The 27,724-nt window shown below is 46.2% G+C and overlaps 1 protein-coding gene across 1 annotated transcript in view; it reads right to left on the reverse strand.

The window, feature by feature from the left end:
* Window positions 1-6,684: 6,684 nt before the first annotated feature.
* The window catches only part of LOC132207648 (uncharacterized), a 501,523-nt gene continuing 480,483 nt past the window's right edge, over window positions 6,685-27,724 (reverse strand). Inside the window, exons 10-13 of the mRNA XM_059643579.1 lie at window positions 23,068-23,204; window positions 14,633-14,901; window positions 10,366-10,512; window positions 6,685-9,178 (exon numbers count right to left, since the gene is read on the reverse strand). Coding sequence (XP_059499562.1) covers window positions 14,736-14,901; window positions 23,068-23,204 — 303 coding nt within the window. The 3' untranslated portion in view covers window positions 6,685-9,178; window positions 10,366-10,512; window positions 14,633-14,735. The remainder of the gene's footprint in view (window positions 9,179-10,365; window positions 10,513-14,632; window positions 14,902-23,067; window positions 23,205-27,724) is intronic.

Below are 27,724 nucleotides of genomic sequence, written 5' to 3' on the forward strand. Positions count from 1 at the left end.
TCTGATTCTATTCTATGATGCCCTTGTCCTGTGAATGAATGAATAAATAAAGAAACCTGGTGAAGCCGCCAAACAGCATAGCCAGCAAGTGATAGACACAGCAAAGTGATCCCACCATCAATGGATCAAATCTGAGCTCTGCAGTCCTGCCACATCTCGTCATTTACTGTGGTGCACAATTAAACAACTGATTGGACGTGAAGACTCCACACATATCCCCATCCTCAATGATGGAAGTGCCCAGCACATCAGTGCAAAAGATAAGGCTGAAGTATTCATAGCAATCTTCAGCCACAAGGACCAAGTGGATGATTCATCTCGGGCTCCGCCAGCATCACAGATACCGGTCTTCAGTAAATTCAATTCACCCCACGTGATGTCAGGAAACACTTGGAGACACTGGATACTGCAAAGGTCACAGGCCCTGACAATATCCTGGCAATAATACTGAAGACTTGTGCTCCAGAACGTGCCGCTCCCCGTGCCAAGCTGTTGCAGTGCAGTTTCAACACTGGTATCTACCCGACACAGTGGAAAATTGCCCACGTATGTGCCGGATTGCAAACATAGGACAAATCCAACCTGGCCATGTACTGCCCCATCAGGCTGTACTCAATCATCAGGAAAGTGATAGAAGGTGTCAGTAACATTGTTATCAAGCAGCACCTGCTCAGCCACGGCCAGTTTGGGTTGTCAGGGCAGCTCAGCTCCTGACCTCATTACAGCCTTGGTTCAAACATGGACAACACAGCTGCATTCCAGAGGGGAAGTGAGAGCTCCAGCCCTTTACAACAAGACTACATTTGAGCAAGTGTGGCATCAAGAACCCCGAGCAAAACTGGACTCAATGGGTATAAGGGGACAAATTCTCCACTTGCTGGAGTCATACCTGGCACGCAGGAAAATGAATGATCTTATTGGAGGTCAGATATCTTAGCTCCAGGGGATCCCTGCAGGAGTTTCTCGGGGCAGTGTCCGAGATATAACCATCTTCAGCTGCTTCATCAATGAACTTGCATTCTTCATAAGGCCAGAAGTTGGGATGTTCCTGATGATTGCACAATGTTCAGCATCATTCATGATTCCTCAGATCCTAAAGCAGTCCTTGTCCAAATGCAACTAGATCTGGGCAATACCCAGGCTTGGTCAGACAAGTGGAAGTTACATTCACACCACAGAAATACCAGGCAATGACCGTCACCAACAAGAGACAACCCCCCGCCCCCGACAAACAATTTGTTACATTCACTGCATCCCACACTGTCACCGTCGTGGGGGTGAGCTTTGAACAAAAACTGAACCAGACTCACCACATAAACACAGTGACTACAAGAGCAGGTCAGAGGTGAGGAATGCTGCGGCGACTAACCCACCTCCTGATTCCCCAGAACGTGTCCACTGTCTACAAGGCATAAGTCAGGACTGTGATGGAACGCTCCCGATTTACCAGGATGGCCGCAGCTGTAACAACATGCAAGAAGCTTGACTCCATCCAGGACAAAGCAGCCCAGTTGACTGACACGATATCGACAATCATCCACTCCCTCCACCACCAATGATGAGCGGCCTCAGCAGCACTGTGTACGATCTGCAAGATGCATGGCAGAAATTCGCCAAAGCTCCTCATGCAGTACCTTCCAAACCCATGACAGCTTCCATCTCGAACGACAAGGGCATCAAGTACATGGGAACACCTCCTTCAATCCCACTCCAAGCCACTCGTGATTCTGATTTAGAAATATATCCGGAATCCTTCACTGCGACTGTTCAAAAGATGGAAATTCCCTCCCTCATGGCACTGTGGGGGCAACCCACAGCAGGCGAACTGCAGCGGTTCGAGAAGGCAGCTCACCACCAACATCTCCAGGGCAATTAGGGATGGGCAATAAATGCTGGACCAGTCAGTGACACACACATCCAACAAATAATTGAAGAAACAAACTCTTATTAATTAGTGATTTTTCAGTCTCACAGCCAGCCATGCCTCATATACACACATCTTAGTGACAATGTGGTGACCGTAACCAGACCACAGTGAGCCTGGGCTCATCCACACTCCTCCCAGTCACATTTCTGATTTGAAAAATACACCTTTTTCACAAGAAATCTCTTTGTATATGTACAATGTCACAACTGCAGTTGCGTTCTGTCCAGCTGCGTATCAAATAAACAAATAAAGCATTGGACTTTGGCTCCACCCAATGAACCAAAGACCTCTCTCAGACATACAACAAAAATATTTACATACATGTGAGACACGGGGAGGGTCCGATAACTGAATGGACCCTCATTTACCTTCAGCAGGAAAACCTCAGACAGTGGTCCTTCCCGACTGTGCCTCGGCAGCAGCAGCCCCATCGTCCCAGTTATGCCCCAAGCTTTTAGTGCATTCCAGTTATGCCTCGTGGACACACCACCTGGTTACTGACAGGGAGCCTGGCAGCATCTACACGCTTCCGCGTCATGATGCGGTGACTGGAAATGGTCTCACAGTGGCCCTGGCCTCATTCGCACAACTCACAGGAAGTCCGACTTGACTGTAAACGGTCTGACAATTGCCCTCACCTCATTGACACACCTCCAGTAATTATACAGGGACGCAAAACAGTCTCACACCGAGCATGGCCTTATTTACACTCCTCCCAGAAACTAAACAGTGATTGTAAACAGTATCACAGTGGGCCTGGCCTCATCTCCATGCTTCCGACTTACTATACGGTGACTGTGAACAGCCTCACAGCAAGTCTGTCCTCATCCGTGCACCTCCCAATAACTATATGCTGAAGGTAAACATTGAGCCTGGCCTCATCCACACACTCCCTGCAGCTATACGGTAACTGTAAAAGGTCTCACACTGAGTCGAGAGAGAGTAGGAACTGCTAATGCTGGAGTCTGCGAGAACGAGGTGTGGGCTGGATGAACACAGCACGACAGGCAGCATCAGAGCAGCAGGAAAGCTGATGTTTCGGGTTTCACCCACAGCCACTTCCAGGGCAGTGTACTGTGGCACAGGCCAACAAGGTGCACATAAACAATCTGACAGGATTCTCACCACCCGCCAATCTACGTTTTGTTGTTTGTTGGAAAGTTCTGATGATGAGACATTGTACCAAATGACTTTGTCAGTCTGCTCTGGGAACTACACGACAGGATCCAGCCTCTCCTTTTCCCACAGGGTCTCGAGCACGCTGCGTGCTGACCACTACCTGATGGACTGGCGGTCAGAGGTTTGTTTCTTTGCAAATTTCACAACAAAGGACATATGTTATAGAACGGTCCAAATACTTGGAGCTTTCCGTGGCAGAGAGGCCAGTCCCTTCGTTCGCAACACTGGGATCAGGTCGTACCTCAGTACCTAGTGACACTTGGTCTTTGCGTACTGAGAGTCTACACACAGCTTAATGCACAACAAGGTGGACATCAGGATGAGGGTGACATTGGGTACGTTCTTCCCCCACTTAGCCAGAGCTTAGTACATGGAGTTGTTGCAGACACGGTCTATCTTAGGCTTCCAGTAGGAATGGAAGATGGCTCGGATGAGGGAAACAGTGCAGTGTGGGTGATGGGCCAGAACTGTGCCATGCACAACAACAGAGAGAGTGCCTCACACCTGATGACCAGGATTTTACCCACAATGTGCACCTCCCAAGGCTTTCTGCACGCCCCAGGCTCTCTGAACTGTGTGCCCAGCACTTTTGGGTAATCTGCCCTGACGGTGAAGGGAATGAAGGATCATTCAGGCCAGATCCCAAAGGACATGGCCTCACTCTTGTCTCGATTTACCGTGGCTCCCGAGGCCAGTTTGAAAGGGTCACAGATGCTCATGAACCTGCGCACTGACACTGGGGCTGAGCAGAGATTGGTGACATCGTTATCGGACAGGGACGCTTTGACCTGCAGGCCCGCTCTACCTGGAATAATCACACTTCTCAGGCTCACATCCTTACTGATGGACTCAGCAAAGGGCTCGATAGAGCACACAAAAAGGCACGAGAGAGTGGGCAGCCCTGCCAGACCCTGGATCTGATGGGTAAGCTCTGTGATTCCCATACGCAGATTGAGACTGCGCTCATGATGTCGGTGTAGATCTGTCGGGCCCAATTGCAGATTCTCTCCCCTAAGCCCATTTTATAAAGCACATCCCACATGTTGGTCTGCAATATCCTGCCAAAGGCCTTCTCTTGGTCCAGGCTGATGAGGCAGGTATCCACCCCTCTGTTCTGCCTGCCGGTGATCGTATCCCTCGGAGCGCGAGGCTCTCAGAGATCGTCCTGTCCCCTGCAGCACAGGTTTGGTCAGGGTCAATCACCAATCGCAGAGCAGACCTGACCCAGTTACAAATGACTGAGACAGGATTTTGTAGGCTACATTCGCCAATTATATTGGTCGCTGCTTTCTAACTTCCTCCCTCAATCCCTTCCACTTGCAGGTCAGGGTGATGATACCATTCCTCATGGATTCGCTCATAGTACCTGACAGAAGCATACTGTCGTACAGCTCCAGCAGGCCCTGGCCAATCAACTCCCAAAGAGCTGAATACAACTCGGCTGGAAAGGCATCACTTCCCAGAGTTTTATTCTTTTCGAAGGCCTTCTCCAGCTCATCCAGAGATAATGGTCGGTCCAGGCTCTCCTGCTTGGTGTTGTCTAAGACCCCCAGGATCGAGGACAGGAATGTCTGGGTGTCATTGTGCTGGCTGTGGTCAGAGTGTCATACGGACTGGCTTGAAAGGATTTGCTGAGCTTCAGGATGTCTGATTGAGACAAACTTATCGAGCTATGTTCATCCTTCAGGCTGCTGAGCACAGAGCTCTCCTTTAGCATCTTCAAGAAGACGGAATGTGAACACATCTCATTAGGTCACATGCAGCTTTAAAGGGCACTGATTTGGCCTCCATTGGAATACTGTATCTAATTCCAGTCTCCCTGCTGTGGGAAGGATATTGTGAAACCGGAAAGGGTTCAGAAAAGATTTACAAGGATGGTGACTGGGTTGGAGGGTTAAAGCTCAAGGACGAGGTTGAATAGACTGGGTCTATTTTCCCTGGAGCATCAAAGGCTGAGGGATGACCTGATCGAGATTAGTAAGAGCATGAGAGGCATGGATAGGGTTTATAGACATTGTCTGTTCCCTGGGGTGGGAGAGTCCATAACTGGAGGGCATAGGTTTAAAGTAACAGGGGAAAGATCTAAAAGGGATTTAAGGTACATTATTTTCATGCAGAGGGTGGTGTATGTATGAAATGAGCTGCTAGAGAGAGGATTGGAAGCTGGTACAATTTCAACATTTAAAAGCCATCTGGGTGGAAAATGAATAGGAAGAGTTTAGAGGGATATGGGCCAAATGCTGGCAAATGGGACTACATTTATTTAGGATATCGAGTCAGCATGAACAAGTTGGACCAAACGGTCTGTTTCAGTGCTGTCTGTCTCTGACTGTTATTCTCTCTTGCTCCACAGTGCAGACCCTGAACCGCAAGATTATCTTGGAGGCCTCCAAGGCAGAGAGTGGGGCTTCCTGCCTCCACACCTCCTGGGGCTCCTTCGTGACATTGACCCGATTGTCTGGAGTAAGAGTAGGTTTTGCACGGGTTTCTGGAGTTTGAACAGTTTTGCCCAACTCTCTCTCACCTTCTGAACACTTTTCAGGACAAAGAACTTCTTGGTGTTCGCTTTGACTGCCTCCCACCAAGTGCAAAAAGGGTCTTCATCGTTCTCCACCCTGTGTGCTCTCTTTTGAGCTTCTTCATGTTTTTCTGGGGTCAGCTTCCATGTTCCCTTGCCAGCCCGCTGGTCATCCTGTAGGTGACAGTCAGCCAGCAGGAGGCAGTAGTCAGAGAAGAACACCGGCTTGACTTCAATGGATATGATCGAGGACGTGTGGGCGCAAACAGGAAATCTATCCAATGGGTGGATAGACCCGTCTGGCTATGACCAGGCGTTTCTACTCTATGCTCAGTCTGCAGGGGTGCTGAAGATGTTATGCAGCTTGGCAACTTTAACCGTTTCCATCAGAAATCGGGACGTCGAGTCCAGTTCACTGTCATACCCTCCATATTGTTCATTCGTGCCGATGATGCAGCTGAAGTCTCTGGCCAGAATGACTGGCCTGGACATCACCAGCAGCAGTGGAAGCAGGACGGCCAACCCCTCACTCTTTCCCAGTGGGGTCTCCATGTTAATTACTCCGGGAAGCGTTTCTCTATGAGCCTGGCCTGATCTACACATCTCCCACAAACTATATGGTAACTGTAAACAGTCTTAAAGTGAGCCCGATTGATTCACCCTCCTATCAGTAACTTGCCAATGATTACTGCCTGTTTCACAGTCAGTCTAGTCTGATCTTCTCTTCCTCTGAGTGAATCCTTTCTGTCCTCTTCCATTCAGCCCGTGCCTTTGAGACTACAGCCAGATTCCCCTTTCATTGCATTTCATTCTCCTCACTGTCTCGGTGCTGCCACATACATCACCTGTCTCTGCATTTCCCTCTGTGATAGTTCTTGTGAAACCCATCCCCCTTCCTGCCCCACCTTCCAGCTGCAATGTTGGAAGATCACCACATTGGGCATTGCCATTAGTGCTCCAGCTCAGTCATATTTCTTCACCAAACAGAAACACAACTCATCAACAAGAGTAAGTGGCAGGCAAATGAGATACATCAGACATCTAAAAGCAGTTTGTTGTTCAAAAGTGGAACTAACTTTAATTTGTATGCGTACAATAGAATCAGGAAGAATAATACATAAATAGCATGCAACTCATTTCACTGAACACATTTGTGCAAATAAATAATATCTCTGCAGTTCAACCAACTCCAACAGCATAACATTAGAGACAGAACATTTGGAAATGATACAGAAATTTCAGATACTAATGATTTAAAGAGGAGTACAGATTAAGATCGGGGAAACTGAACATGGTGTACACACTAAAATCCATTTCGCAATTGGAATGCCTCATTCAGGCAATTACATCTGTCTCCCTCAGTCTCAAATGGTCTTCTTCCCATTCGATTTTCTTTTACTCTCTGGGCCACCCCCAATAAGCAGTTCCCTTCCCTCCCCAGTTTAGCCTCATGCCTTCCTTTACACTGGTATGGAATGGTATCTTTCTAGTACGTTTGATTTTCGATGAACACACCGCACTGGTTTGTGACCAGGTCGGCCAGTTGAACCTCACAGAATATGAGTTGCCTGATTGTTCCATATTAACAGCCCAAATCAGGGAGCCCTGGCTGACAGATAAGAGGTGTGAGCATCAGAGATGCTGACACCCTATCAACTATCTCTGAATGAGGCAGTGCTAAAGTTGAAGACAGTTCATTTGTAAATAAAAGTTGAATTGGAGATCGACACTGGCCTCCGTGTATTTAAAATACATCTCCAGCACTAGGTTTGAATATTATTGTTATCCTTTTGTTATCAAACATCTCTGTGTGCAGTGATCAGCAGGGTTATAACATGGAGATGTGGGAACAGGTTTGTTTAGATTCCCGACAGTGTGGATACAGGCCCTTTGGCCCAACAAGTGCACACCAAACCTTGGAGCATCCCACCCAGACCCACGCCCCTGAACACTACGGGCAATTTAGCATTGCCAATCCACCTAGCGTGCACATCTTTGGACTGAGGGAGGAGACCGGAGCACCTGGTGGAAACCCACGCAGACACAGGGACAAGGTGCAAATTCCACACAGACAGTTGTCTGAGGCTGGAATTGAACCTGGGTCCCCACTGCTGTGAGGCTGCAGTGCTAACCGCTGAGCCACCGTGCCGCCCCATATCGTGTTGCTTTTGCACAAACTTCGATGAAGAGGAAAATGCCACTGATAATGGGAACTGCAGATGCTGGAGAATCCAACATAAAGTGTGGAGCTGGATGAACACAGCAGGCCAAGCAGCATCTCAGGAGCACAAAAGCTGACATTTCGGGCCTAGACCCTTCATCAGAGAGGGGGATGGGAGAGGGAACTGGAATAAATAGGGAGGGGGGGGATGCGGACCGAAGATGGAGAGAAAACAAGATAGGTAGAGAGGAGAGTACAGGTGAGGAGGTAGGGAGGGCATAGGTCAGTCCAGGGAAGACAGACAGGTCAAGGAGGCAGGATGAGGTGTGGCTTGAGGTGGGAGGAAGGGATGGGTGAGAGGAACAACATGTTAGGGAGGTGGAGACAGGCTGGGCTGGTTTTGGGATGCAGTCGGGGGAAGGGAACAGCTGGGCTGGTTTTGTGATGCAGTAGGGGGAGGGGAAGAACTGGGCTGGTTTTGGGATGCAGTTGGGGAAGGGGAGATTTTGAAGCTGGTGAAGTCCACATGGATACCATTGGGTTGCAGGGTCCCCAAGCGGATTATGAGTTGCTGTTCTTGCAACCTTCGGGTGCCATTTTTGTGGCACTGCAGGAGGCCCATGATGGACATGTCGTCTAAGGAATGGGAGGGGGAGTTAAAATGGTTCGCGACTGGGAAGTGCAGTTGTTTGTTGCGAACCGAGTGGAGGTGTTCTGCAAAGCGGTCCCCAAGCCTCTGCTTGGTTTCCTCAATGTAGAGCGGGTCAGGAGTGAGGGGGCAGGTCACTGTGAGGGGGTCAGGACTGCAGGGGCAAGTCACTGTGAGCGGGTAAGGACGGAGAGGGCAAGTCCTTGTGATTGGGACAGGACTGCAGGGGCAAGTCGCTGTGAGCGGGTCAGGATAGAGGGGGCAATTCGCTGTGAGCATTTCACTCAGTCACTGCGTCCCATTTCACTCAGTCACTGCGTCCCATTTCACTCAGTCACTGCATCCCATTTCACTCAGTCACTGCATCCCATTTCACTCAGTCACTGCATCCCATTTCACTCAGTCACTGCATCCCATTTCACTCAGTCACTGCATCCATGCTGCATGGCCCATGCTATGTATAAATGTGGCATAAAATCCTTACTTGTATGTTCATTTCCTCTTGTAATAACATGTGGCATCAGTAGCATCCTTAATCACTTGCATTTCATCGGAAAGCCTGGTACAAACACCAGATAACATGACAGTCCGAACAGAACGCTTTTTCCAATGCTTTCAACATATAGTCATGTGTGTCTCAGTGAATAAAAATCCTCCTCATTTTACCGCAATTAAATCTCATAATAAAGGGAGTATGTCTGAAAGTCGTCTCATCCGAAGGAAAACAGACTTGCTCCAGGAAAGCTGCTAAAATATATCAAGAAAAATACATATGAAATGATTCTAGAAATTTCTGCAACACAAAGATCAAAGGAAACAATAGTTTGATGAACACACTGTTAAGTGTTGCACTTACAAATCACATTTTGGAAAACAAACCACACTGATTTTCTACTTTATGAAAAAAAATTGTTCCAAGTCTTCATTATGCAGCAGATAACTGAAAAGGTGTAGACTTTTAACCTGCATAGAAAGTATGTGCGGAAGTTAAAACAAACAAAAAAAGCCACTTCTGTCCTAAAAAGACAATATTATATTACAAAAAGGCAGGAAAGTTGGAGAATGCAGCATCATGCTTCCTGCAGAGATCAAGTTTTGTCTGTGTCGTAAAAAACAAAAGAACTGTGGGCACTGTAAATCAGCAACAAAAGCAGAACTTGCTGGAAAAGCTCAGCAGGTCTGGCAGCATCAGTGAAGAGTGAGATCCGAGGAAGGGTCACAGGACGCGAAACATTAACTCTGACATTGTCTACATCATAGTGAGTTATGTCTATTGCTTCAGCAAAATCCAACCAACTCTGAATGAAAATCAATGCTTAAGAAATATCCAAAACATCCGCTGTCCCCGTTGTGGCTTCCTCTACATTGGGGAAACGATGCAGAGGCTTGGGGACCGCTTTTCAGAACACCTACGCTCAGTTTGCAAGAAACAACTGCACCTCCCAGTCACTAACCATTTCAACTCCCCCTCCCATTCCCAAGAGGACATGTCCAACCTGGGCCTCCTGCAGTGCCATAATGACGCCACCCCAAGGTTGCAGGAACAGCAAATCATATTCTGCTTGGGAACCCTGCAGCCCAATGCTATCAGTGTGGATTTCACAAGCTTCCAAATCTCCTGTCCTGCCACTGCATCCCAAAACCAGCCCAGCTCGTCCCCGCCTCCCTAACCTATTCTTCCTCTCACCCATCACCCCTCCCACCTCATACCGCACCCCTATTTCCCCTCATCCCACTCCCTTGACCTGTCCGGCCTCCCCAGACTGACCTATCCCCTCCCTGCCTCCCTACCCATACTCTCCTCTCCACCTATCTTCTCCTCCATCCATCTTCCATCCGCCTCCCCCTCTCTCCCTATTTATTTCAGAACCCGCACCCCCTCCCCATTTTCTGAAGAAGGTTCTCGGCCCGAAACGTCAGCTTTTGTGCACCTCAGATGCTGCTTGGCCTGCTGTCTTCATCCAGCTCCACACGTTGTTATCTCGCATTCTCCAGCATCTGCAGTTCCCATTATCTCTCCAAAACAAAGGCTGCTGTCTTTCAAAACCCAATCTCAGATTTTGAAGATAGTCCTGACCCTGAAAAAAATACCAAATATGTATAAAGAGGAAAACTGGAGGTGAAACCATTCAAAAAATTTTCATTGGCACAACAAATGTTCCAACTGTAAAAGCAGGTTAAGCACCTGTATATAAGGAAACTGTACTCAAACTTTAAACAGACACTTACAGCCAACAAATGTGAGAAATATCCATTTCTTGCTGGATTACCAATTTTGCTGTTGGGAAAATAGGCCTAGGCTTAGCAATGTACATTCAAACAAGATAGCACCCTCTCAGAACTCAACACTCACAGTTGTAGAGTTCTGTTTTCACAGGTTGGAGGATAATAGCATCAAGCACAATACACCAAATCTTCTTTGGTGCCTTTTCCTTCCATAAAACTGCTTTTAGTAGATGTGCACAGAATTCATTTTATACACATTGAACAGTTGCTAAGGTAAAGACGCCAGTTCCAGCACTTGGACTTGCATCTGCTTCATCATCAAAACAGAACAAAATAAAGACCCACTCCTTGTAAGTCACGTTTTCCATTTTTAGTGACAAGGTGAAGTGCGAGAACTGCTCACTTGATGTTAAAATCTCTTAAGTATGTACCTATATATTTCAATTCTGTGAAATATGTGGAATGAGTTTGAGAGAAGGATTAATTTTGTTGCGCTGGGAGAGAGCTGGGACAGTTAAAATAAGTTGAATGGCCTCCTCCCATGCTAAAAATGTCCATAACTGTTCTTGGCCCTGCTAAATTCAAGTGGCCATCCTTTCATTGTGACTGTGAGACGCAGCATGTTACGATAGATGGCATAATGAAGAAATCCTTTGTTATTAATGAACTTTTCAGCACTCGGCATTCTTCTGAAGTCAAATGTTCGATATGTACCTGTTGCACTGACTTGGTTCCAAACAGTTATAATGTGGAGGTGCTGGTGTTGGACTAGGATAGACAAAGTCAGAGCTCACATGACATCAGGTTATAATCTGACAGGTTTATTTGAAATCACACAAGCTTTGGGAGTGCAGTCCCTTCATCAGGTGCGGTCAGGGAGGAAAACACACAGTCACACAATTGATAAGCAGACAGATCAAAACATCATACAACTGGTGTGAGTGGAGTGTCAGATAATAAGTCTTCATCCAGGATGTTTGTTGGTTTGCAGATATTTTGTTGAAGAAACACACAACTTGTAGTTACAGTCAGTGTGGTATCTTATAAATTCTTGCTTTTGAAATAAAGGTTAAAACTCTAAGACAGATTCTGAACACAAGCCTCGAAACTACAAGTCAGAGTCTGACCTGAGATGTCACCTTTTGTACATTCCTGTTGCGTTGCCTGATTATCATGACAACACAGCACTGACATGGACTTTATAAACGCTTTACTTGCCTCTAACACTCTTGGTACCTGCATAGAGTTATTATCTGACACTCCACTCACGCCAATTCTATGATCATTTGATCTCTCTGCTGATAAGCTGTCTCTCTCTGTGGTCACCTCACTAACTGCACCTGATGAAGGGGCTGCACTCCAAAAGCTTGTGTGATTTCAAATGAACCTGTTGGACGACAAGCTGGTGTTATGTGACTTCTGACTTCAAACAGTTATAGAATGTGTTTTCAATCCTATCGTGACTTGACAATAAGTCAACTTCTTAAAATTTATAAAATGAGAATGTCAAGTGAAGTATGTCGAACCTTGAGCGCTTAAAAAAGGAAATATTACAACCATAGTCTAGTCAGACAGTAAAGACAGAAGGAATGATTTCATCGACTGTGTCTGACACCACACAATTAATCCCCCTGATGGAAGAAAGGTTGGCTGCGTTCTCTTTCTTCAGGAACATCCAGCTAATACCACCTTACTACTGCTTGTTTTATTCATCTGGTGATCCATTGAATTCCTTGCAGTCTTGGTCAAACCTTCATGTAATTTATTTAAATTTTCAATAAAATAAATTTAACTTCATATTCCACAATTTTAACATCTCCTTTCAAGGTTTGAACGGTTCACTTCGTACAGTGCACATGTTGTGTCAATAATTGGAGAACATGGTGGAAAAATCAAGATATATTGACAAGTAAACAAATGGCTAACTTCTGTTTCCTTGTCAGTAATGCCTTTTGAACAGAACATAAAGTTGCGCAACTATGTCGAGATAACAATTTCAAACTGGGAAGACCACTTTGTGGTCCCCACACCAATCTCTATTCACGAGCTACTGATTGCATTACTCTGCCTTGGCAACAATGTAATATTACACTTGTCTCAGCACAACCTTGGCATCTTGTTTATCCCATGATGAACGTCCGACCACACATTCATGCAATCCCTAAAGCTGTCTCTTTCCATCTTTTCAATCCTGCCAACCTGTCTCTTGTCTCGGCTCATTCGCAGTGAAACCTTCACCTGGAACTACTTCACTTCTGGACCTGACAATTCCAATGCATTCCCTGATGGAGACCCACATTTGTCCATTGAACACTTGAGGTCGTCTAAAACTCCACTGCCTGAGTCTCAACTTGAACCAATTCCTATTCTCTGTACTTTCCACCTGACTGATACCATTAACAGTAATTTTATTAAATTCTCATTTTTGTTTACAAATCGTTACTTGGCTATGCCTATCGCTATTTTGGTAATCTCCACCAGTCCAACCATACTTCAGGATAACTGCACTCGTCTAATTATGTCCTCTTGCCCACTCTTGATTTTAAACGGCCCACTACTAGTTGCCAAACATTTAATTGTGTCGGCTTCAAACCCAAGAAGAGACTTCCTACACCTTCAGCGAGCAAACTCACATCCAGAACCTCAACCCAAGCAACAAATCCTCTCAAAACTCGCTAACTTCCTACACCTCTTAGCCTCTGTACATTTCCTCTTTTAAGGCACTTTTTCAAACAATCCTCTTTCATCAAGCTCTTGATCATCTGAACTAACAACTTAATAAGGCTCAGTTGTATTCTGGGATGGTTAACACTCCAATCACACGCCTTCAAAGTTTCCCTCCATTAAAGAGATTTTATAAGTGGTTGAAGTCATTGCCAAGCAGAGGGGGACGAATTGGGGAGTTATTTCAAAGAGCTACGATATGCCAAACGACCTCCTTCCACACTGGCCAACTTTGATTGTACAAAAACAAAAATGATTTTCAGACTTGGGAAGATCCCTCAAAAATGTCACAAGTAACCAGCTTTTGGGCAGAGTCGAGCTGCTGAGATGATAGACCAGGATTTAGGGGTACCAGGAGTGATAATATGCTGAACACAATCAAATTTTAGGGTGTAGAATGATGTGGTCTTCGGCATTTTTGACACTTGGACCATTTTCCTTCCTTTCCACAGAACAAGTCAAATAGTGGCAGCACAATGTTGCATGGCCACTCAAGCTTGCTCCACTGTCGATGATGATTGTGGCTGGTCTTCCACATCAATTAAACTTGGGCTCATATCTCATCCTCTTTTCAAAACATCGATCTATTCACGTGTAGTATCCCTCTCGCTAACTTAATGAGAATTCATTCCAATCAATGAACTCCTAACGCTGACCCACCCCAGGTCAAAAAATTCAGCTGAGATCAGGAACTGATCTCGCCTGTATGGCTGAGCTGGCTTTTAAAAAGTTTGCCGGTGAGACAGTCCCAGTGAGAAACATTCATTCAAAAAAAATAATTGCATGGATGGCTCTCCAATCCTAAACTCTATTCAAATTCAGTTGGCTTGTGATGCAGACTGATGCCCTGCAGAGAGGGCTCAATTGCCACACCAGTGAGCTGACCACAAAGGGTCTTCGCCTCAACCCCTCTACTTCCCTGAGGCATGGTGATCTTCAGGTTAAATCATAACCAGTTGTCTCTCTCTAAGGAGTCGCCAAATGGCGTGCTAAGACTTTACCTTGAACCCTGATAACATGGCAACAAGCAGATAACTCAGCTGATGTCACTGACTAATAGAATCCTCAACTATACTAAAATTAATGATGTGATATCATCAGAAGGCATGCTCAACTAAGTTTTAATTTGCAAATTAAGTTAACAACCATTCAAATCAATATTACTGAAGTACTCATATTACTGATCGTCTCGATACAACATTGTGGTTACATCTGTTCATAAGTGAAGTGTAATGTAATTGCACTTACTGTGGTTTTATCAAAGTGATCCTGCAATGAGTCAATAAGCAGGTCACTCACAGGTTGCCAATCAGTGTGGACCCCCTCAGCTGTTATCACATGAGCCTCAAGATCATCCAGAACTTTCTGCAGTTCTTGAAGTTTCTCCAACGCCTTTTCCACCTGTTTCTGCCAGTTGCTCGCACGGATTTTCAGTTGTTCCCAATTTTCCTTCACTTCTATTGACTGTTTGCGGACAGCTTTGGCAATTCTCTGGGCTCTCTCTTCCGGGGCAGGTTCTGGAAATATGGAATGCAAATAATTTATCAACTATTCATGATTTTGATCGATAGATTTTCTTTCTAATCCCCTTTCCTTTAAAAGGTCTCTCTGGACTTTCTCCTGAAATTGGGAGAAATAGTATAAGACGAAAGATTTTGGTACAGGCACATCAATGATAAATTCTGTAATTAGCTGGCAGGTCGCGGAGCCATTAACAGAGAACCAATACAAAGCCAAATAAAATTCTGCAGATATTTGAAATTTGTCACTACCATGGAAACTTTAAAGAAGGAAAAGGATTAGTGACTAAATGGGTACAATTCTCAACAAAAGATTTGAAAAATCCTTTCAGGATATCTTTCATAGCTATGAGACAAACATCCAACACAAACCAACTTTCATCTTTCAGGACTGGCAAGTTAGAATGATAAACCCAAAGTCTACCCTGCATAGTTCGCTCTGGAACTCACCTCATGAGGTTGTTAAGAGATGTAGAGATAACAAAGTGTGCAGCTGGATGAACACAGCAGGCCAAGCAGCATCTGAGGAGCACAAAAGCTGACACGTTGGGCCGAGACCTTTCATCAGAAAAGGGGGAGGGGGAGAGAGTTCTGAAATAAATAGCGAGAGAGGGGGAGGCGGATCAAAGATGCATAGAGGAGAAGATAGGTGGAGAGGAGACAGACAAGTTAAAGAGGTGGGGATGGAGCCAGCAGAGGTGAGTGTAGGTGGGGAGGGAGGGAGGGGATAGGCCAGTCCGGGGAGGACGAACAGGTCTCCGGGGCGGGAAGAGGTTAGGAGGTAGGAAATGGGGGTGGGGTTTGAGGTGGCAGGATGGGATAGGTGGGCTGGTTTTGGGATGCGGGAGGGTGAGGGGTGATTTTGAAGCTTGTGAAGTCCACATTGATACCATGGAGTGCAGGGTTCCCAAGCGCAATATGAGGTGCTGCTCCTGCAACCTTCAGGTGGCATCGTTGTGGCACTGCAGGAGGCCCAGGATGGACATGTCACCTGAGGATTGGTAGGGAGAGTCGAAACAGTTCGCGACTGGGAGGTGCAGTTCTTTAGTGCAAACTGAGCACAGGTGAAGCGGTCCCCAAACCTCTGTTTGGTTTCCCCGATGTAGAGGGGGCCACAATGGCAACAGTGGATACAGTCTACCACATTAGCAGATGTGCAGGTAAACATCTGTTTGACGAGGAAATTCTTCCTGGGGCCTGGGATGGGGGTGGGGGGGGGGGGGGGGGGCTATCGGGACCAGTGAATTTTAAACGTTGTGATGACAACATTTATGGATATGCAGGGAAAAGTGCTGGGTGTAGGGAGTGCTAGAGGGGATTGTGGAGCGGATAAGGGGGTCACCTAAGGGTGGTGGGAAAAATGTCTTTGGTGGTGGGGTCGGATTGCAGATGGCAGAAGGGTCGGAGGACGACGCATTGAATCCGGATGTTGGTGGGGTGGTACGTGAGGGCGAGGACGACACTGTTTTGGTAGTTATTATGGGGTGCGGGTGTGAGGGATGAGTTGTGGGAAACGCGGGTGACACGGTCGAGGGCGTTTTTGACCACTGAGGAGGGGCAAGTTCCGGTCCTTGAACAACCCTCAACAGTTTCTCTTTCAATTCCTCCCACTTCCTACAGACAAAGGGGGTGGCCAGGGTAGCCAAATGGGCCCAAGCTATGCCTGCCTCTTTGTAGGTTACATGGAACGCTCCCTCTTCCGTACCTACACTGGCCCTCAACCCCACCTCTTCCTCCGTTACATTGATGACTGTATCGGCACCGCCTCGTGTTCCCACAAGGGGCTCCAACAGTTCATCCGCTTCACCAACACCTTCCTCCCGAACTTGAAGTTAACCTGGACAATCTCTGATACCTCTCTCTCCTACCTGGACCACTCTATTTCCAACCACTGAGAAACAAATATCCATTTCAACTCCACCAATTCCCACAGCTACCAAGATTACACCTCCTACCACCATATTCCTGCAACAATTCATCCCCTATTCCCCATTCCTTTGCCTCTGCATCTGCACTCCCAGGATGAGGTATTCTATTCCCGTATATCTCAGATGTCCTCATTTTTCAAGGACCACAACTTGCCCCGCTCTGTGGTTGATAACGCCCTCGACCGTGTCTCCAGCATTTCCTGCAACAAATCCCTCTCACCCAACCCCGCAACAACAACCAAAACAAAGTCTCCCTCGTCCTAACGTACCACCCCACCAACCTCCGGATACAACGCATCATCCTTCGAAACTTTCAGATTCTCTGGGAGGCTACGGAGGTGGTGACGGAGCCTTTGGCCTTGATCTTTGAATCCTCATTGTCTACAGGTTTAGTACCAGAAGGCTGGAGGGTTGCAAATGTTGTGCCCTTGTTCAAAGAGGGCAGTAGAGATGACCCAGGTAATTATAAACCCAGTGAGCCTTCCGTCTGTTGCAGGAAAAGTTTTGGAAAGGATTATAAGAGAGAGGATTTATAATCATCGAGCAAGCACCAATTTGATGGGAGATAGTCAACATGTATTTGTCAAGGGCAGGTTGTGTCTCACAAGCCTCATTGAGTAATTTTGGAAGGTGACCAAGCACGTGGATGAGGGTCGGGCAGTTGACGTGGTGGACATGGACTTCAGTGAAGCCTTCGATAAGGTTCCACATGGTAGGCTATTGGAGAAAACATGGAGACATGGGATTGAGGGAGATTTAGCAGGTTGGATTAGAAACTGGCTTTGGCTAAGGAGGCAACCAGTGGTGGTTGATAGAAAATATTCAGCCTGGAGTCTGGTTACTACTGGTTTGTCTCAAGCATCCGTTTTGGGACCACTGCTGTTTGTCATTTTTATAAATGACTTGGACGGAGGCATTGGTAGATCGGTTAGTAAGTTTGCAGATGACACTCAAGTCGGTGGAGTGGTGGACAATGTGGAAGAATGTTGCAGGTGACAGGTAGACTTGGATGAACTGCAGAATTGGGCGGAAAGCTGGCAGATGGACTTCAATGCGGATAAATGTGAGGTGATTCACTTTGGGATGAATAATAGGAAGGCAGAATATTGGGTCAATGGAAAGATTCTTGGCAGTGTTGCTGTGCAGAGGGTGTCCATCTATGTCGATCCCTGAAAATTGCCATCCAGGTTGATAGTGCTGTGAAGAAGGCTTACGGTGTTTTAGGTTTTATTGGCAGTGGGATTGAGATCCAGAGCAACTGTCCAAACAGCTGGTGCGGTCTCATTTGGAATATTGCGTACAGTTCTGGTCGCCCCATTACAGGAAGGATGTGGAAGCATTGGAAAAGGTGCAGAGGAAATGTTGCCTGGTCCGGAGCGAAGGTCTTCTGAAGAAAGGCTGAGGGACTTGGGTGTGTACTCATTGGAGAGAAGGTGGTTCAGAGGGGATTTAATAGAGACATACAAGATGATCAGTGGATGAGACAGGATGGACAGTGTGGGTCTTTTTCCGAGGATGATGACGTCAGCTTGCATGAGCAACAGTGAGGGATAATAGATTTGAGATAGATATCAGAGGCAGGTTCTTTACTCAGAGAGTGGTAAGGATGTGGAACCCCCTGCCTGCCAATGCAGTTAGCTCAGCCACATTAGGGGCATTTCAATAGTCCTTGGATAAGCATATGGATGATAATGGGATCGTGTAGGGGGATGGGCTTAGATTAGTTCACTGGTCCATCCACATCATCGCAATGAGCAAAAAAGCACACCGTTGTCTCTACTTCCCAGGAGGCTAAGGCAATTCCGTGTGCCCACAAGGGCAACTTTCACTCATGTACCACAGAAAGCATCCTATCTGGATGCATATCACAGCACGGTTCCTCGAGCAAAACAATCCCTAATTATTATGGCTCCTGCCTTTCTTCTTCCAGGCAGAATTGGTTCTGCTTTGTCATAACTAATTTGGGAGAAAATCCACGCTCAGTCTAAGTTAATTCTTCCAACAATTCAGATACCATGGAATACTGAGCAATGAGTTGGTATGTGAGAAAAAGAGAGAGAGAGAGACAAAGCCAGAGAGGTTGGGGGGGTGGGGGAGGGAGACAGAGACAGAGAGAGAGAGCGTGCGCGAGAGAGCGAGAGAGAGAGAGAGAGAGAGCGAGTGAGAGAGAGATGGGCGATGAGGGAGAGACAGACAGACAGAATAGGTGACACAATGTGAGTGTGTGAGCGCCTGCATCAGACAGTGAGAGAGATGTTGCTGAGGTGGAGATAGTTGAGAGTGTCGATCACCAACAATCTCTCCTGGTCCACCCAGATCGTCGCAATGGGCAAAAAAGCACACCAAATGTCTCTATTTCCCCAGCAGGCTAAGGTAATTTGGAGTGTCCGCAAGGTCAACTTTCATTCATGTACCAGAGAAAGCATCCTATCTGGATGCATGTCACAGCATGGTTTGGCAACAGCTCTTCCTCAGACCACAAGAAACTACAGAGTCATGAACACAGCATAGTCCATCATGCAAACCAGCCTTCCATTCGTTGATTCCACCTCTACTTCCCGCTGCCTCGGGAAAGAAACTGACATAATCAAAGGCCCCTCTCACCCGCCAATTACACTCTCTTCTCCCTTCTTCTGAAGGGAAGATGTAAAAAAAGTTTGTATACATGCGTGAAAAGATTCAACAACAGCTTCTTCACCGCTGTTATTGGACACCTGAATAGGACACTGAAAAGCTTAAATCTAATTTTGATCTTGCTCTCTGTGCATCTTCTCTGTAGCTGTCACTATGTTCCGTTTCACTCATGCGCCTTGTTTGATATCACCTGTCTATACTGCATGCAGAAGAAAACTTTTCACTGTACCTGGGCACATGTGACAATGACGACTCAAATCAAGATAATAAAATGTGAGGCTGGATGAACACAGCAGGCCAAGCAGCATCTCAGGAGCACAAAAGCTGACGTTTCGGGCCAAGACCCTTCATCAGAGATGCTGCTTGGCCTGCTGTGTTCATCCAGCCTCACATTTTATTATCTTGGATTCTCCAGCATCTGCAGTTCCCATTATCTCTGACTCAAATCAAATTGACTGTGTGCAAGAGAGAGGTGAGCATATGATTGTGCTCAAGAGTGCAAAGACAGTGCATGAAAGTGTGTGTGTGCGCACGACAGAATGTGTGTGCCAGTGACTGTGCTTGAGAGTGTGTGAAAGGGAGTTAGCACAAGAAGGGAGTGTTACAGCATGCATGAGGGAGTGAGTGTGTCTGTAAGTGTGAGTGAGCTTGACAGCAAGTGAATTTGCAAACCTAAGTGTGTGAGGGAGAGATTTGTGGTCGTGTGTGTGTACTTGAGAGTAAGAGCATTGGCAAAAGATCCTGCGACAGTGCATGCAAGTGTGCCACAGAATGTGTGCAAGACCGTGTACGACTGTGTGATAGTATGGAGTATGAATGAGTGAGAATGTGACAGAGTGTGTTCGTGAGAGACTGTGTTCCTGACTTTTTTTTGTGTGTGTGTAGTGTGTTTGTGCATGAGGGACAGAATATGCATGTGCAACATTGTGTGACTGTGAACCTCTGAGATAAAGACCGCAAGAGCGAGAGCGAGAGAGAGAGCGAGAGAAGAGATGAGGAATGAGAAATCATGAGTGGTCAATACCTGGAGGAAATAAAGAACAACGTGTGAGTGTTAAGAGAAGCCGCTGGATGTAATATGGAGGCTATTGTTTTCTTGATTGTACTAAATGAAAAGCAAGTGTCACCTCTCAGTGTCAGTGGACAGGAGATGCGCATTAGAGAAGGAGATATAGTCAGCCTTGTGAGAGACAGCAGACAAGTTGCAAATGCATAGAAACTGACATTAAAGCTTTCTTGTCAATGTGTAAAGAGGTGAGACAAATATGACGAGTCAATATTGTACCTTTGCACTCAGTAAAATCACAGAATCATGAATCAGAGAACCCTTACAGTGTGGAAACAGGTCCGTCAGCCCAACACGTCCACGCTGCCCCTCACAGCATCCCACCCAGACCCATCCACCTATAACTCACCTAACCTACACATCACTGAACACCTTGGGAAATTTAGCACGGCCAATCCACCAACCTTGCACATCTTTTGACTGTGGGAGCAAACTTGAGCACCCGGAGAAAACCCATGCAGGCACATGGAGAATGTGCAAACTCCACACAGAAAGTCACCAAAGGGTGGAATTGAGACAGTGGTGTTAACCAGAGCCACTGTGCTCTATATTATGCGAATTCAGCTGCAAGCATTTTTTTTTAAAGAAGGGAAACTTACCATCGTCACAGGACTGGAGTGGTTTCAATCTTCTATCAGCTTTGAGAACCTTATCCATATCTGCCTTCACAAGGGCAAGGTGTTGGTAATGGTGTGAGACCGGTTAGTATGCAGCAGCTCGCCATGCAAAAAATTAACGGCACTTTCATTGCTTTTTACCTAGGGGCATAACAGAAAGACAAGAACATGAAAAAATCCTGAAATCTTTCTCCAATTTCAATCTCAAAGGGACCATCCGTTCCTCAAAAGTCATAACCAAACTGAACATGGGCCTCCTGCAGTGCCACAAATGATGCCACCCCAAAGTTGCAGGAACAGCAACTCATATTCCGCTTGGGAACCCTGCAGCACAATGGACGTGGCTGACAGCTCTGTCAACCACGAATGCAAGGAATGCTCAGTTGAGGAAGAATGCAGACATTTCGGAATCCCTCCAGCAGAAGATGATATCATTAGAACAAATGGATCTGTCTGGACAGTCCTGTTTGTAGATTTTGGGAAGTCAGACTCTATTGTTTGTCATCAAGGATATGGTTGAGTGATCATATTCAGACTGAAGAGGCCAAGAATGTGAGGCTGGAGAATGGGTGCAGAGCCATGCCTCTCGGAATTCCTGTGCGTGTCTATGCTTGGCTTGGGCTACTACGGTTACCTTGTCGCAGTGTCCTCTGAGAGGCGTGATTCTCCACCCATAATGCAACCAACAAACAGATCCAATTGGACCCCCACACACAAACCCATACAGATCAAAACTGGAAATGACAGTACTCATGGTAACAGACTGGACAGTGTCAATTCCAGACAGAGTAGAATAACATCATTTCATTGGAGGCTGTACTGATGATGTCACCGATCATGGTGACGAAACGTCTGAATGAGAAGAAGCCAGCTCGGCGAGCAAGTTCACAACCTCAATCAGAGAACTGGCTGTTTTGAACTACCTTGTTCAAGAGTTTCAGTTTTGATTTTGAATGTTAAATCTCGCTCCCACATAGGGATGGAGGATTACTGTTAACAGCTGCATTCTAACTAATTCATATCGAATCATTATTGTTTTGACCAGTCTTCGGGTCAGGCTCCCTCGGTGACTGAGTCTCCCAAATTGTTAAGTTCCCTCGTGAAAGACTCCCCTTCTTCACACACACAACTAGATCCACCTCAGTTGGTACGAATTAAGCTGATTAAAAAGGATCTTTGTCTTGTGGATACCTTCCTATGTTTCAGAAGGAGTCAAGATAACTCAGGGTGACACGGTGACTCAGTAGTTAGTAACGCTACCTCACAGCACCAGGGACCCGAGTTCCATTCCAGCCTCGGATGACTGTCTGTGTGGAGTTTGCACATTCTCCCTTTGTCTGTGTGGGTTTCTGCTGGGTGCTCTGGTTTCCTCCCACAGTCCAGAGATGTGCAGGTTGGGTGGATTGGCAATGCTGAATTACCCACAGTGCCCACGGATGTCTAGGTTAGGTACATTAGCCATGGGAAATGCAGGCTGACAGGGATAGAGTAGGGGAATGGGGATGGGTCTAGGTGGGATGCTCTTTGGAGGCTTGCTGTGGGCTTGTTGAACTGAGTGGCCTGTTTCCACACTGGGGATTCTATAAAACTAGCTTCTCCTGAACTCGTGAGAGAGTGAGTTTATCAATTGCTAAATGCAAGAAGTCATAAGGCACCACAAATATGCACAAGTTAGAAACAAGAAATTTGCTCAAAAACCATAAAAGTTAAGAGGGATACGGATACTTCAGCCTTTGGATTGTTTGTGAAGAATAGAAAGTGGGATGTTGTGGCCACTAAGTTGGGCGATCCCCGTAATGTTGATATGAATTCAGCAGTTAATTTTGAGATTCTTGTTGAAATTCTTTTGACCTTGTTTCCCTTTTGACATTGCCCAGGTTTGCAGAGCTCAGAGCAAGAGATTTTCTTTCCTTCTTACCTGCAGCATAGGGCGATGAAACGGCTGTCCCAGAGCCGTGACCTCCCCAACTCCTGAGACCACACGAGCACATTCGCCCAGGAATACACACGGACTGAGACGAAAGAACTATCGGGATAACAATACTCAGCGTGGTACTGGAAAAGGCAGCATGTACAAACAGAAAACAGCTGTAAATAGTGTCAAGAGGTGAAATCAAGTGATAAAGCTAAATTCATGGCTCTTTGCTTGCGTGCTCATTGTATTCAGAACAAAATCAACAAATAAATAGCACATTTCTAGGTTGACGGGCATGATTTTATAGCTATTACAAAGACATGGTTACAAGGAGATCAACACTGGAGGTAAGTGTGCAGGTCTTTACGACATTCCAAAAAGACAGGCAGGAGGGAAAGTGACTGTAAGCGAAGAAATTAGTATGAGAGCAAGAAACGATCTTGGATCGGAAGATGTAGAATCCAATGTTATTTATTTGTTAATGGGAGGAGGACATCCCTAGCTACGCAGTCTTTATTGTCCATCCCTAATTGCCTAGGGGACAGTTCAAAGTCAATCATATTGCTGTGGGTCTGCAGTCACATATAGGCCAGATCATGTAAGGGTGGCAGTTTCCTTCCCTAAAGCACATCAGTGAACCAGCTGAGTTTTTCTGACATTTGGCAATGAATTCATGGTCATCATTATATTCTTAATTCATGATTTTCTTTTATATTGAATTCAAATTCCACCATCTGCTGTGCTGGAATTTGAACACAGGTCCCCAGAATGTTATCTCAGTCTCTGAATTAACAGTCCAGCAATAATACCACTAGGCCATTTCCTCCCCCATCGTGGAACAAGAAAGCCTGTAGCTGATTCCCACTTGGGAAAAACAGTGAACCAGGAGCTTCTTAAATGGGCGATCGCATCTCCTTACATTTTAAGACAGCCATGGATAATCAGGACCTTGTGGGAAGGGACGAAATTGGGGGAGGGAAAATTACATCAGTGTTAGGTAGGAGCTGAGCAGTATTAATTGGGAGGAGCTTTTATTGAACAAGTCAACATTTGATCTGTGGGAGTTATTTAAAGACCTACTCTTCAGTTCAGAACTGGCCTATTCCAGGGAAGGAGGAATGACATGGATGGCAATCTAAGGACGTACGGACATAAGAAATAAAACAGGAGTAGGCCATCTGTCTCTTCCAGCTCGTTCCGCTGATCTTTTTTGCGGACTCAGCTCCACTTACCCTCCCATTCACCATAACCCTCAATTCCTTTCCTGTTCAAAGATCTCTCTGTTTTGGCTTTCAAAACATTCAACAAGGGAACCTCAACTGTTTCAGTGGGCAGAGAATTCCACAGATTCACAACCCTTTGGATGAAGAAGCTCATCCTCAACTCAATTTTATATCTGTTCACACTTATTTTGAGGCTGTGCCCCCGAGTTGGAATTTCGCCCATCAGTGGAAACAATTTCCGATCCATTTGTTTCATAATTTTAAAAGTTTCTGTTAGATCACCCCTCATTCTTCTAAATTCCAGTGACTGCAATCCTAGTCTACTCAATCTCTCCCCGTACAGCAACATTTTTAATTCTGGAATCAACCTCGTGAACCTCCTTTGCACCCCCTCCAGTGCAAGTACATCCTTTCTCAAGTGAGGAGACTAAAACTGTACAAACTACTCCACACCAAGCCTCACCAGCACCCTATACAACTGTAGCATACCCTCCCGATTTTTAAACTGCATCACTCTCGCAATGAAGGACACTATTCCATTTGCTGTCTCAATTACCAGCCGCATCTGCAAACTACCTGATTCAGACACAAGGCTGCCCAGCTCACTCTGCGGAGCAGCATGCTACAATTTTTCACCATTTAAGCAAGACTCCATTTTTCCATAATTGCTACCAAAATGGATACCCTCACATCTACCATCATTGGACTCCATCTGCTAGACCCTTGTCCATTCACTTAAACTTTCTGCATCCTTCCGCAGATTTTCATTGTCCTCTTCAGACTTTACTCTCTCACTCATTTTAGTGTCATCTGTGAACATAGAAAAATACAGTGCAGAACAGGTCCTTCGGCCCTCCATGTTGCGCCAACCTGTGAACTAATCTAAGCCCGTTCCCTCACACTATCCCATCATCATCTACATGCTTATCCAAGGGCTGTTCAAATGCCCTGAATGTGGCTGAGTTAACTGCATTGGCAGGCAGGGCATTCCATGCCCTTACCACTCTCTGGGTGAAGAACCTGCCTCTGACATCTGTCTTCAATCCATCACCCCTCAATTTGTAGCTGAGCCCCCTCGTACAAGCCAACATCATCATCCTAGGAAAAAGACTCTCACCGTCCACCCTGACTCATCTTTCTCTGATCGTCTTGTATGTTTCTATTAAAGGCCCTCTTAGCCTTCTTCTCTCCAATGAGGACAGACTCGAGTCGCTCAGCCTTCTCTCATAAGACCTTCACTCCAGACCAGGCAAAATCCTGGTAAATCTCCTCTGCTCCTTTTCCAATGCTTCCGAATTCGTCCCGCAATGGAGCGACCAGAACAGGTCGCACGAGCGTTTTGTGCAGTTGCAGCATGACATCACGGCTCTGGAACTCAATCCCTCTACCAATAAAGTCTAACACACCGTATGCCTTCTTCACAGCACTATCAACATGGGTGGCAACTTTCAGAGATCTATGCACATGGACGCCAAGGTCCCTCTGCACATCCGCACTACCAAGAATCTTTCCATTGGCCCAGTATTGTACCTTCCTATTATTCCTCCCAAAGCGAATCACCTCACATTGAACTCCATTTGCCACCTTTCCGCCCAATTTTGCACTTTATCCAAGTCTCCCTGCAACATGCGACATTCTTCCACATTGTCCACCACTCCACCGACTTTAGTGTCATTTGCAAACTTACTAACCCATCCACCTATGCCTGCATCCGAGTCATTTATAAAAATGACAAACAGCAGTGGGCCAAAAACAGATCCTTGAGGCACACCACGAGTAACCGGACTCCAGGCTGAATATTTTCCATCAAACACCACTGGTTGCCTTTTTACCGAAAGCCAGTTTCTAATCCAAACTGCTAAATCTCCCTCAATCACATGGCTCCGTATTTTCTCCAATAGCCTTCCATGTGGAACCTTATCAAAGGCTTTACTCAAGTCCATGTACACTACGTCAACTGGCCTTCTCTCATCCACATGCTTGGTCACCTCCTCAAAATCTCCATGAGGTTTGTGAGACACGACCTGCCCTTGACAAATCCATGTTGACTATCTCCAATCAAATTGTTGCTTCCGAGATGATTATAAACCCTATCTCTTATAACCCTTTCCAAAACTTTTCCTGCAACAGACGTAAGGCTCACTGGCTGTAATTGCCTGGCTCATCTCTACTGCCCTTCTTGAACAAGGGCACAACATTTGCAATCCTCCAGTCCTCTGGTGTTAAACCTGCAGACAATGAGGACTCAAAGATCAAAGCCAAGGGCTCCGCCACCTCCTCCCGAGCTTTCCAGAGAATTCTCGGAAAAATCCTCTCAGGCCCAGGGGATTTATCTAGCTTCACACCTTCTAGAATTGATAACATCTCCTCCTTACTAACCTGAATCCTTTCAAGTCTAATAGCACGTATCTCAGTCGTCTCCTCGACGATATTCTCCTCTTCCTCAGTGAAAACAGATGAGAAATATTCATTTAGCACCTCTCCGATCTCTACCCGGTCCACACACAACTTCCCACTTCTGTCTTTGATTGGCCCTATTCCTACCCCAGTCATCCTTATATTCCTCACATACCTTGAGAAAACTTTACGGTTCTCCTCTATTCTACCTGCGAATGACTGCTCAGGACCCCTCCGTGCTCTTCTTAACTCTCTCTTTAAATCCTTTCTTGCTCATCTGTAATTCTCCATCGCATCAACTGATCCATCTCATCTCAGCATCACATAAACCTCGCTCTTCTGCTTATCACGAGATACAATTTCTTTCGTAAACCACGGTTCCCCTACCTTATCACTGACCCCTGCCTGACAGGGACGTACCTATCAAGGACACGCAATATCTGTTACTTAAACCAGCTCCCCATTTCGATTGTCCCCATCCCCTGCATTTTCCTACCCCATTCTTTGCCTCCTAAGCCTTGCCCAATTATAATTGCCTTCCCCCATCTGTAAGTCTTGCCCTGTGGCATGTTCCTCTCCCACTCCATCGCTAAACTGAACGTAACCGAATTATGGTCACTCTCTCCAAAGTGCTCATCTACCACTAAATCAAACACCTGGCCTGGTTCACTGTCAAGTACCAGATCCAGTGTGGCCTCCCCTCTTGTCGGCCCTTCGACGTACCGTGTCGGGAAACGCTCCTGCGTGCATTGGACGAAAACTCATCCATCCGACGTACGAGAGTTACAGCATTTCCAGTCAATGTTTCGGAAGTTAAAGTCTCCCATAATGACCACCCTGTTCCTTTCACTCCTGCCCAGAATCGTTTTGCCAATCCTCTCCTTCAGATCCCTGGAACTTTGCAGAGGCCTATTAAAAAACTCCCAGCAGCGTGGCCTCTCCTCTCCTGTTTCTGACATCAGCCCATCCCACCTCAGTAGACCAGTCCTCCTCAAAAGTTTTTTCAGCCTCCATTATACTGTCCTCGACAAACAAAGCCA

This window comes from Stegostoma tigrinum, unplaced genomic scaffold (assembly GCF_030684315.1).
Source record: "Stegostoma tigrinum isolate sSteTig4 unplaced genomic scaffold, sSteTig4.hap1 scaffold_117, whole genome shotgun sequence".
Lineage (NCBI taxonomy): Eukaryota > Metazoa > Chordata > Chondrichthyes > Orectolobiformes > Stegostomatidae > Stegostoma > Stegostoma tigrinum.